General features: G+C 36.8%; 1 protein-coding gene across 7 annotated transcripts in view; it reads right to left on the bottom strand.

Moving 5' to 3' along the window:
- ST18 (ST18 C2H2C-type zinc finger transcription factor) overlaps nt 1-12,409 on the bottom strand; it is a 248,881-nt gene that overhangs the window by 50,442 nt on the left and 186,030 nt on the right. For all 7 annotated transcript variants that reach the window (XM_083187401.1, XM_083187400.1, XM_083187397.1 and 4 more), the window contains exon 12: nt 5,867-6,112. In XM_083187401.1, coding sequence (XP_083043527.1) covers nt 5,867-6,112 — 246 coding nt within the window. The remainder of the gene's footprint in view (nt 1-5,866; nt 6,113-12,409) is intronic.

Below are 12,409 nucleotides of genomic sequence, written 5' to 3'. Positions count from 1 at the left end.
CTCATCAGATCAGACCGACTTTAAAATTAGTCAGGCCCGCTTTGCCGAAAAAAGGCAAGGATTGTCGAGATCACAGGCGGATCTCAGTAATTCACGGCAGTTTTTTTTCAGACACGCCCCGTTTTGGCAGGTGGGACATTGACTCCCGCCTGTTGATAAACAGCGGAGCAGACACAAATCGTGCCACGTCCCGACTGTCGGGATGTACCGACAGTCTGGATCCAGGATTGAATACCCCCCTAAATGTTGCAATGCCATTGATATTAGAAGGATTTTGTATTTGTACCTAAATTACATTTTCGGCAATGTACTGTACCACTGTACCTCCCAAATATATTATATAATACACTTTCCTTTGCAAGAATCTCATAATATTAGCACTGCAAAACCATTCAGGGTCTTCAAATCTCCCATCCAAGGAAGTTGCATTATATATATATATATATATATATATATATATATATATTATATATAATATATATATATATATATATATATATATATATATATATATATATACATACAAGCAAACTGTATATAAATTTATAATTTTTGAATGGGCTATCCTACTATTACTATTAAGAGGTGTGCAAAATTATTTTCATGTTGTTAGAGAAGACTAAAATTTTAAAAACTTGAAAATATTAGAAATGTAATATTTGACATTTTCACCCAATTTTTTTTCTTTAAATAACAGTGATAAAGATGACATTTTGTACAGTAGGTGTTTTTGTTAATATGCCTGATGGTGATTCAAAACAGCACAGAGAGGGAGAGGGAGGAATAGTTTAAATTCCATTAATATGCAGATGGAAGTTTATAGTGATTTCAGCAAAGACCAGAACATAGTGGTAAAATGGATAACAGATAATGGCATCTGGCACTTTCAACATTTTTTTAAGCCTTGAAATTGTTGGAGAACTGACAGTTTGAACTAAACTAACAGCCCTATTTATTTATCAAGGATTTTGCAGAGATTTTGAGCCATGTCCAAATTCATCCTTTTTTTTTTGTTGTTGTTTGTTAGAGGGCATCTGGACAGGCTATTTCACAGAGACATATAGACAATGTTTTCTGTAAATTGCCACCCAAATTAAGCAACTGTTGTGTGTATGAACTGGTGCAACGAGCAAAAGACCATGTATTAAAAAAATCATTGTCTGCAATTTACTAGAAAACAGAAACAGCCAAAAATTTGTATACATTTGATCTGGTGTAGGAAGCAATAGTAACCACACAATCCTGTCTCACTGTTTTGCAGTTTATCTGTTTTGAATGAAAAATAAGCTCTAAAAATTATACCATAAACAGTATTTTAACTGCAGATTTTGTTAGACATTAGCCTGTGGTATTTGTTAAATTGATTGTAAATTAGTCAAGTAACAATAGAAAATAACCAAGAAAAAATTACAATATTTATTTATTAACAATTCTTATATAGCGTAAAGCTGTAAAGCATATCCCGCAGTGCTTTACAGAGAATATTTGAACATTCACATCAGTCCCTACCCTAGTAGAGCTTAAAATCTATATTCCCTACCATATGTACACGCACACACAGACGTTCTAGGGTTAATTTGTTGGGAGGCAATTAACCTACCTGTATATTTTTGGATTGTGGGAGGAAACTGGAGTACCCAGAGGAAACCCACGCAAGTACGGGGAGAATATACAAACTCTGCATAGTTAGGGCCATGGTGGGAATCAAACCCATGACCTCAGTGCTGTGAGGCAGTAACGTTAACCATTACACCATCCATACAATACAAAATTTCGATCTTTGGTTTTCCAGGGCAATAATTTTTGGTACTTGTGTACAATCACGGCTCCCACGATGGGCATCGTACAGGGAAAAATCGCATCGCATCGCATGCGATCGCATGAGATCGCATGCGATCTGATGCGATGCGATGTCATTTTTCACTGAAATTATGGACATGAGTTGAAATCATGTAAAATGCACCCCAAATGTCATTTTTCACACTGTACCACCCCCACTATCAATGCCAACCCGAAGTGTGGCGAGCGCAGCGAGCCCGCGAGGGGCGGTGGTACGCGTCCTACGACCTTTTCATACCCCCACTATCCACGTCGGCGTGGAGTTGAGAATAGAAAGTGTGGCGAGCGCAGCGAGCCACCGAGCCCGAAGCGTGGCAAGCGCAGCGAGCCCCGCGAGGGGACGCGGGTACCTGTGAAGCCCGCGAGGGGACACGGATACCTGTGAAGGTATCCGCGTCCCCTCGCGGAGCTTGCTGCGCTCGCCACGCTTCAGGCTCGGAGGCTCGCTCGTTGGCGTTGATGGTGGGGGTGGTACAGTGTGAAAAAATTACATTTGGGGTGCATTTTACATGATTTCAACTCATGTCCATAATTTGAGTGAAAAATGACATTGCATCGCATTAGATTTTTACCAAAAATGCATAAAACCACGGTGAAATCGAATCGCATCGCATGCCACTACATATGGCATGCGATGGCATGCGATGGCATGCGATGGAAGCCGTAAAAGTACACAAGTACCTACTTTTTTTAGACAGATGTCTCCATTGTTATCGCACCCATGAATATTTCTGGGTGTGAATAGTTTGCCTTAATTAGCATGCCCGTTTTCAGGCATGTGTGAGTAGTCACACCCGCGATCCATCAGAAATGCATTGTGTGATCATGGGTGTGACTATTTACACCAAAGTGCATGCAGCCACCGCAACAATGTGTATTCACATATTCCATAAACAATGACAATTGACACATCTGTACATGATTCTCAATCTTGTTTATTACACAAGATTCACAGTTTGTATTTTGGGGGATGGTTAGGAAAAGCACCCATGCTTTATAGCTTGCATTTGATTGGTTTTGAATTAGTGAACACAATTTTATGTGCCACCCACATAATGCTATCCAGCTTGTCTTGGCTAGTATGCGTATAGCAGGGTGACCCATGTTTGTGGTCTCCCCATTAAAGTTGCAAAACACAATTGTTGGAGTATGATAAAGATTTGAGATGTGGGTATGTGGTCTGTTTTATTTCTTTGCTTTTTTGGACCAGACTCAATGGTGGTACTAATAAGTGAAGATATAAATCGATGATCTTAATTAAGTGCCATTTATATATTCACCAATAAATATTTCAGATGATAAAAACTTCACCTTCAAAAGTAAAACCAAGCCTTCATGTTTTTTGAAGATTTTTTTCATGATAAAATTTGTAGCTCTAACATCTTTAATTTACTGCACCTCACAAAAAGCAATGCTTACCCATTCCTCTCTGGGTATACCAGCCTGCACTGAAAAGCTATGGGACTCTCACTCATTGAGTTGGGGAGGCAGATGTTTGGGACCTCCAGAGTTGCAACTTTACCACTCAATGGGCCTAGTATAAGGGATTAGTCCCAAAGACCTAACTTTGAAGATGGTCTTTTGCAGGATTTTATAAACTTAGAGTGTTATGATAGAAAGTAAATCGCCAAGATTCTGAAAGGCTGTTTTAATAAAAGTGTGGTATACATTTCAGCATCATTGTGAACCATAAGGGTAGTTAATTCATAGCAAATACACCAATTAGAACTCCTTCAATGTTCCCTTACTAGAGAGACACATCTTCTGAGAGGCATATTTCTAATTTTTAGGATTTCCACAGTTTAGAGTCATAGGACAGTATTCAATGCTCCCGATTTACTGTTTATTTTTCGGCGAATCATGCTGTTTTCACTCCTTGCAGTGAATCTTTTTCACTGAAAATCTGATTCACCCTATTCAATGTTCACTGTTCGCCGAAAGCGAACAGTGAATGACGGACAGTTCTCCGTTTCATTCTCGCTGCAATTCGCTGGTGTATTTCAATGGGGTTTTCACTGGGATTCGCTGAGAGTGTATTCAGCATGATTTTCGCCATGATTCACCATTTTGCATTCAACATCTTTTGTAGGTGAACTGGAAAGTGATCAATTAAAATAAAGGGTTTTTTGCAGATCAGAATTTTTTTCTGTGAAGGGTCATGCTATTTTTATTCATGTGCTTGAAGCACATAAATATATATTTATTTTTTATTTATTTTTTACACATTCGCCAGCAGGGGGCCGGGAGCTGCTCATTAAATATTCATATATACACTTCACACTGGTCTCGGCTTATTACGAGTGGGACCAGTGAAGCGGCTCCCTACCCCTGTCCCCTGCTAGCTCTCCCGGGGGGGCAGCTTCTGCTGCCTGTGTCCCTGGGAGCCCTCCCCCACAAATTCTGGGGCAGGCAGGGAGGCATACATCTCCCTGCCAGCCTCCATCCCCTGGCTCCCTGTGGCGAGCCGGGGCCCCTGTGGCATTGAATAGGGTGACAGGGAAGGGCTGGCAGTGAATGCTGCAGCCCTCCGGAACCCTGCAAATGTGCAGCAAATCCTAAACAGGATTTGCTGCACATGGAGAAAAAAACCATTGAATACTCCCCAAAGTATTATATTTACTGAGCTGCGGTTTTGCACTCCACCAATTTGCTAAGAGCATTGCAAAACCACCAGGAAAACACACTTAGTCAATAGAACAGATCTGAATATCAGACCACCATCTTTATTTAAGCCAAAGAAAGAATAGAGTAGAAACAGTCATATGATCCAATTAGACTATGGAGGAATGTGACAATGGGCCTTATTCTAGTTCACTCTTTCTGACAACATCTTGCTTAGATGGACAAAACCATGTGCACTGCAGGGGGGGGGGGTGTAAAATGTGCAGAGAGAATTAGATTTGGGTGTTATTTTGTTTCTGTGCAGGGTAAATACTGGCTGCTTTAATTTTATACTGCAATATAGATCTCACTTTAAAGTAAAATCCCACCCGAATCTAATTCTCTCTGCACAAGTAACATCTGCCCCACCTGCAGTGCACATGGTTTTGTCCATCTAAGAAGGAAATGTCAGAAAGAGTGAACCAAAATAACCCCCAAATGTATATCTGTGTGAACCTATGCTAGAAGAGCTCCAATGCAAGCAGCTGTGGCTTATCCACACGCCAAGTACTACTGTGCTTCATTTGTAACTTTGTACAGTATGTGTGTTAAACAAATTCCTGTACATTAAAAGTGGCAGCATAGTATATCCAGTACACTATGAGTGGCTCTTGAGAATTAGCGTCTGATCCTGGTAGACTCGGTAAGCTGCAAGGATTGCAGTTTATCAAGTGCCAGAAAGCCCGCCCCACTGCCCTGACAAGAATCTGCCTCCCCCCTGCCATTTCCCCTGCCATGTTCCAAAGACACATCCCCTTGCATGTGTCTGCTGGTAGAGAAATCATTTGATGGTTGCTGACCAGCAAATGATTTCTACTGGCCATGCAAAAAAAGTCAGTGGAAATTGACTTTTATTTGCATGTGTCGAAGACAGGGCGGGAGGCTGATGTCATGTGACATCAGCCACCCACCCCTGGCACACATTGGCACACCCACATTCCATAGAAAAACTCAGCATTTTCATGGGGATGCACATGAAATGCTGGGCGATCTCATGGGCGTCACCCATCTCTGCCGCCACACACCTTGGCTTGCTGGCCCGCAATGACCAGTGCGAATGGCTTGGCAACTATGCAAGTCGCCAAAGTCATATGCCCAGGGAACCTGCACATGTGCATAAAATATTATGCCCACAAGAAAAACATCGGAACCCCCCGCGAACACGCTGTAGTTTTCAACAATATTTTTATGCTTTTTTAATTTATTTTATACTATTTTGTGATTACAATGTGATGGCAAATAGAAATCACAATATTACAAATGAGGGCTGGTACTGTGCTGACTGCAGAATCTTTTCTGCATGAAAGGTAATTGCCTTTTTTTACAATATTATTTTTATCTAACTGTGTAAAATTAGACCACAAACCTCAATATCCTCTGCATTTTTACCATGCACCTTGCTGTAGTTGATTGGCGCATCCCAGCCCTCCTTTTCACACAGGGCTTTGTAGAAGGCAGCATTGACCAAAAGGCTACTAGTTTTAAAGGGAGAAGACGATGGAGTTGATATTATTGGATTGGAAGAGCTTAAATCACTAGCTTTTTCATTGAATCGATTCTTCTTCATACTCAAGTCCAAAGTTCCATTTTCATCAACTTCAATCTCTGCAGCCTGTTAAAATTGTAAAGATATATTTTAAATTGATGAACAGTTTGTGGCTTTGATAGTGCAGCCATGTGGTGCTTTTAAGGGATAAAAGTAAATGCAAGCTTTTATTTAAATAATATCTGATTTAAAAAGCAGCTTTTGATTTACATCACATCAGTTAATGTGTAATTCTTTGCCAGAGTTCTGTGTAACCTCATAATGCTTTCCATGTTTTCCAGCTTATTGCAAGTAGAATTTAAATAAGACGCTTCCAGAATTTAAGCTGGAAAAAAAAACAATACTAAATCTGAGTTTATTTAAATAAAAAAGCTGCTTGATCTTTTTGATGCAATGAAAAGTAATGTTGACCTGGTTTCCATAACATTGTGAAAACTGCAACATACTGTTACCCTTGTGCTTAAAATATGTGAGTCATAAGTTATGTTTTAGCATACAATCATTGCAGATATTCATATTTTCTCACTTTTGACATTTCATTTTGATCTGCCTTCATGTAAGGAATGGTAATATGCACAAAATACTATATAGATCAATTACATTTTAATTTTTAAAAATCCATCATTTCAAAAATTTCTCAAATGTATATCAAATGGAAATTTGAAAATATATGGGTAAACCTGTTTAAAAGTCTTAAGATGCAAATTTACATATTTGTTGTAGGAGAATGAAAAGTCAAGATTTACGAAGATCATGCATATTAAAACAATTAGCTTACATACAGTATGTGTTGGTGATTGAATGTAGCCAGCAATATTTTATGATACAGTAATATGGACATGGTCTGTAATTTTTGTCCCTCCACATGTGTTTTGAGAATGCTTACAATTTGTAGGTAGATAATAATAATAATAATAATAATAATAATAATAATAAAAATAATTTTATTCTGCATTATTTTATTGCTCATTATATTAAAGAATATAAATATTATATAAAGCCATTACAATTGTTACTTCACACTGCACAATTGTTAGGTACACTTCTGACAAATTGATTTATGCTTAGTGCTATTTGAGTGCAGTTTACTGTAATTCACGTTTGAATGTGTAAAATAAATAAGCCGCAAAAAAGCTAAATTAAAAAATCTAATTCAACATACATTCCAACATATGCCACAATATAGCATTGAAAAATATCTGCATAAAGAATTAAATACTATTTTATACACTGTAAATTAGATTCAGAAACTAAATAGAAATGTTCTAGGTTATTGCTATTATTAATAAAATATTTAAACATATTTATATTAAGGTGCTTTAATTGTATTTTTATTTCCATTTCACTACAATAGTCTAATCTGATGTGATAGTTTTAAGTCCTAAATTTAACAGTGCAGCTTATCCTAGATAATAACTTAGTAACAACATCTTGTGCCATCTGTATAATATAAAATGCATTTCACATCAGTATTAATAACTCTTAGTTACAGAAATGAAAGATATTAACTATATCTGTACCAAATGCCCATAAGTATGAAATGTATCTTTGAATTGTGTTCTGACAGATTCATGTATTATTATGTAATTTAGAAATTGCTATCACTCAGAAATTAAATGTTATACATTGTATAGGTTTCAACAAAACACAAGTGTATTTAAATTAGGAATCTAAACTTATTTTAAAAATATAAGGGAATTATACATATTACTACTTTGTGTTTTGCGATGATTAAAAATATTATCTTTCAATTGGAAAAAATTCTGCCTTTGTATTAGTAAAGAATACAGACTTCATAAAAAATATTATTCATTTACCTTATTTGGAAAAACTAATCTAAGCTAAAACATTATTACTTTCATTTTCAGGTTTTCTTTTATTTGGTTACATTAAAGTTCCAAATAATTTAGTAGAAGGTTTTTTTCTTTCACATTAATATAAATATTAAAATTAATAATTATTTAATACTATTCACATTTTATTGAATAAGAATACAATGTGACTTAAGTAAATAATTGTGTTGTTGATAGAAGATTTTTTTTTTTTTAATAATAACAATAAAACCCACCAAAACTCCAGACCTTCACAACAGATGGTTTGGATAAAAAGACAAGAAACTGGGCAAAAATAATTTGTGCTCCAAAAATGTAAAAACTCTCTTACTAAAAAAAATATACTCTTAAGTCACCAAATGAGCAATATTCCTTTACATAAAATAACAGATTTGCTTCAACATGGAGCACACTGAGTACTTAACAATGGAAAATAAGTACTAAACATCTTCCTGCTGTGATTTTTCCATATTGAGCAGATTTACTATTGTTGATATTATGGATTTGTTTTGCAATCAGCAACATTTTGTATTTGAGTCTTGGCCTGTAAGCCTAACTTTCACTTCTGAAGTGCATGCTATGGGTTTTTTTTTTTTTTTTAAGTTTAAATACATAATTGCGTATTTGTATATGGGTTTAAAGGATCGGTTTTGCAATTTGAAATAAAAGATTTTTCTCATTATTTTTCCTTATCAATGTACATTATTTCATCATTAAGGAAAGACCAGGGTTATATATTTGATATACTGTAATATGACTCTTCCTCCTTTTTAATCTGCATATTAATCAGCTTCAAATGTTAAGCAATAAACTGGTATTGGGGTTGCAGATACAGCGTAGACAATTTGTTTCATCTTGTGCTCCTTCCTTCAATAGTTACTGTAGAGGGCAGCTGGTGACTACTACACTGGAGGAGATTGAATGAGTTACATTATTTTTTCCTTGCCACTGGTAGGAAGGTGTTGATTTTCTCAAATCCTTTTATGATGGAATTACCCTGTTTAAAGTATAAGAACCATTAAAATCTTTAAATAGACTGCTTTCCTTTTTAACTTTAAGTACATAAATTGGGCTGTGTCGGGGTTCTCTTTTATTTATATCCGGAACTAATCATATTTTCTATTATGTTCAGTTATTCCTCTGTTATTGACCAACAAGCCTTTGTTTTTTCCTACTACATTTTTATAATTAGGGGATACAGCTAATTACCATCTAGGGATAAAATACGGATTTTCTATTATTGTCTAATAATCATAATTAGAAAAAAATGTATGCCTATAACATAGTAGTATTTAATCCAATATTCAGTTAAATTTAAGTATAATCTTTATTGAAGTAAAAACTAAAAAAAATATGACATTTTGACTTGACTATGAAATTTCTTATGGGAACAGTAGAAAACCCATCCAAAAATCATAGAAACTGCATTGACCAGAGATGTCAATGATTTGATCACTTATAAAGAACATTACTCAATTCTAATCATCCTACATGTCTCTTCTGCATTTGACAATGGTGAACACTATATTCTGAGACAAATGGTACTTTCATTTTCTTTAGGACACTGTTCTCCTTTCTTTAGGACACTTTTCTATCCTAGCTGTTATCATTTGTATCAATTGCAATTTCAAATTGCATTTCATTGGATCCACCTGGTCTTCAATTCCTTTAAGAGATGAAGTACTATGAGCTTCTTTTCATGGAAAATATAGCTGTTAGATCTCTTACCATCTCTGTTAGCCAATGTACTGAATATCTTTCTTATATACTGTATACAGTAATCTTGGATGTCCTCTCATCCCCTCAGTCTTAGTATTTTTTTCTGCTAGATAACATAAGTAATCTACAGTATGTGATCTTCTATTTATAATTAAAACATTGCAACAAACCATACCACTGAAACTCACTTCCTAAGTGATTTCATTTATTCATAATTGTCCTTCGACATTCAAATTCAACATCCTGTTACATACATCGGATATATCATTTTTTTTCCATAATAGGTGTACATATCACATACTGTAAAACACTGTTAATAAAATGTTAATGTATTATATTTATTATTATTATTATTATTATTAGTAGTAGTAGTAGTAGTAGTAGTAGTAGTAGTAGTAGAAGTAGTAGTAGTAGTATTCTTTAATTATATGGTGCCACAAGAGATCTTACAAAGTACATAAACAAAAATAATATGAGCAAAATCCGAAAAAAAGGAAAATTTAAAGGCTTTGATAAAGAATCGGGTCTTGAGATACCAGTATGTAGGGAGTTGGAGAGTCTGACAGGGAGTGGAAAATCTTGGGGGCGGGAGTAGGAGGAAGTAGCCAATTGCAAGATAGGTAGTATTCATCTGTAGAGCAAAGCGGGTAAGAATGCAAAAGGACATAAGGTCACAGATGTTAATAGGAGAGGATTGGGTGAGGACTTTGTAAGTGTGAAAAGTTTGAATTGGGTTATGGAGCAAAGCCAGCAGAAGACTTGTAGATGACTAATGAGTGGGTGATAAGTTGCCTCCATGGTGTGAAAGGGTATGATCCTGGAGATATATTATAATATATATGTCTATATATATTATATATATATATATATATATATATATATATATATATATATATATATATATATATATATAGACAGAAACAGCAGCACTGGCAAAGGTAGTGAATGTAAAGTTTGAAGGAGAAAAACTCCAAGACAGCACAGTTACAGGCCAGGGGGGTTAAAAATGTTCCAACAACATACTGTACAGTATAAGGCCATTAATAAAACTACACCAAAATCCACCTTTACCCAACACTTTACATAAGATGAATGCTTTAAACCAGGGACACCAAGGAGCAAATAGTAGAGAGGAAATCAGAAAACCAGTCACAGAGACAGGAAGATGTCAGAGAAAGAGGGGTAGATGTGAGTGTCATCATCATAGAGTTGATATTGGAGGCCAGAAGAATGGAGGAGCTTATGTAAGGAGGAGAATATGAAAGCTCTTAGATACAAAAAAACCTTGGAGGACACTTATGTACCCTCCTCTACAGGTGGGCACAAAAAAACACCCTACAAAGGTTTGCCAGGAAATATCTGATAAAAATCCATAGGATTATGTATATAAATATATGAGGCCTTGATCCAATTCCTTTGGACCATATCCTTTACAGTACACCAGAAATTGAACTGTACCGTGAGACATTCTGGAGTGCAAAATCTGTTTATCTTCATATTTATTCTGACAATCCACTGGAAAAACAAAAGGAGGGAGGCAGGATGTTGAAAGCCCTTAAAAAAACATCTGCTTGAAAGAGGAGACATGGAAGACATTCAATATTCAGAGTGTTCCAGGAAGTTTCAGGTGGTATAACACCAGATTGATCACTTTGAGAAATGGCCCAATGACTCTGGGAACAATTTTCATTGTGGGCACCTTTAGTCACAGATGTTTGATTGATAATGGCTAGGTCAAGGAGTCATTCCCACAATGGAGAAGCCCATGCTAAGGCTTGTCCAGTCCAAAGTAAGATGATGGTGGAGAAACTCACAGCCTGGATCGTGAACTGAATTTACTACTGATTCAGGAACCCAAAAAGCCAAACTTCATGGGATTCAGAACCTGTAATTGTGCAGATTAAGTTCCAGCTGGGTTGGAGGTGGCACTGCAGGAAGTGGCATTGTTTGACTGGAAGTGGTTGGGTGACTTGCTGCATGAGCATCTGTATGCTTCGCTTGTTCTTGTATCTCTGATCTTCTCCTTGTGTCTCTATCCTAGCAATTACATTCTCCAGCAATTGATGTAGTGAGAATTTACCAGTGCCATCTATTTTTTGTGGTCAGTGTATATTGTCACAAATCATGATGAGTAATGAAGTTTGCCCATATTTGACATTGACAAAGACCCAGAACAGGAGTCTAAAATGCAGTGGTGTTTATCAAGGACCCCCACAAGGCAAAATGGAGTTAGCTGTACTCAACATATAAGTCAAGACTCTCTGTCCAGGTTACTTGTACAGGTGCTGGTTGCCCAGGATTGTAACTAGAAGTACATGGTCAGGCTTACAAGTCTTATTGGACAAGTCAGGTCAGAATCAAATGGACAGGGAAGTACCAGGGAGAAGGCAGAATCGAGTTACAAGGTAAGCAGAAGTCAAGTCAGGAGTCACCAAATGTCATACCAAGGGATCAGATGGAGATGGGTTACAAGGAATAGCAGAAGGTCAAGTATTCTGGAGCAAAGCGTGAGCTCTTCCAGGAACTTCCTTTTGTAGGTGGAACTCAATCACTGCACAAATAAAGACCTCAATTTTTGGCAAGCCTGGCCCATGAAATATTTATAGATTGGCTCACTTGTCCCTATGGGAGCCATGGCCATCTTTGCAGTGCAGCCACCAGAAGTGACATAGCCTGGAGAGGAGGGCACAGCAGCCAGAACTCCCATCCCATTGCCCATCACTGGCTGTGATCTCAGAACTGCCAAACCCTCTACATGAGAGCCAGATTCGGCCTGCGGCAGGGTGTTATGATCAAGGGTGGGTATTTTAAA

This window comes from Crinia signifera, chromosome 5, assembly GCF_055691185.1.
Source record: "Crinia signifera chromosome 5, ASM5569118v1, whole genome shotgun sequence".
NCBI lineage: Eukaryota > Metazoa > Chordata > Amphibia > Anura > Myobatrachidae > Crinia > Crinia signifera.
Note: the sequence above shows the minus strand (reverse complement) of the source record. Positions and strands in the feature narration are given on the sequence as shown.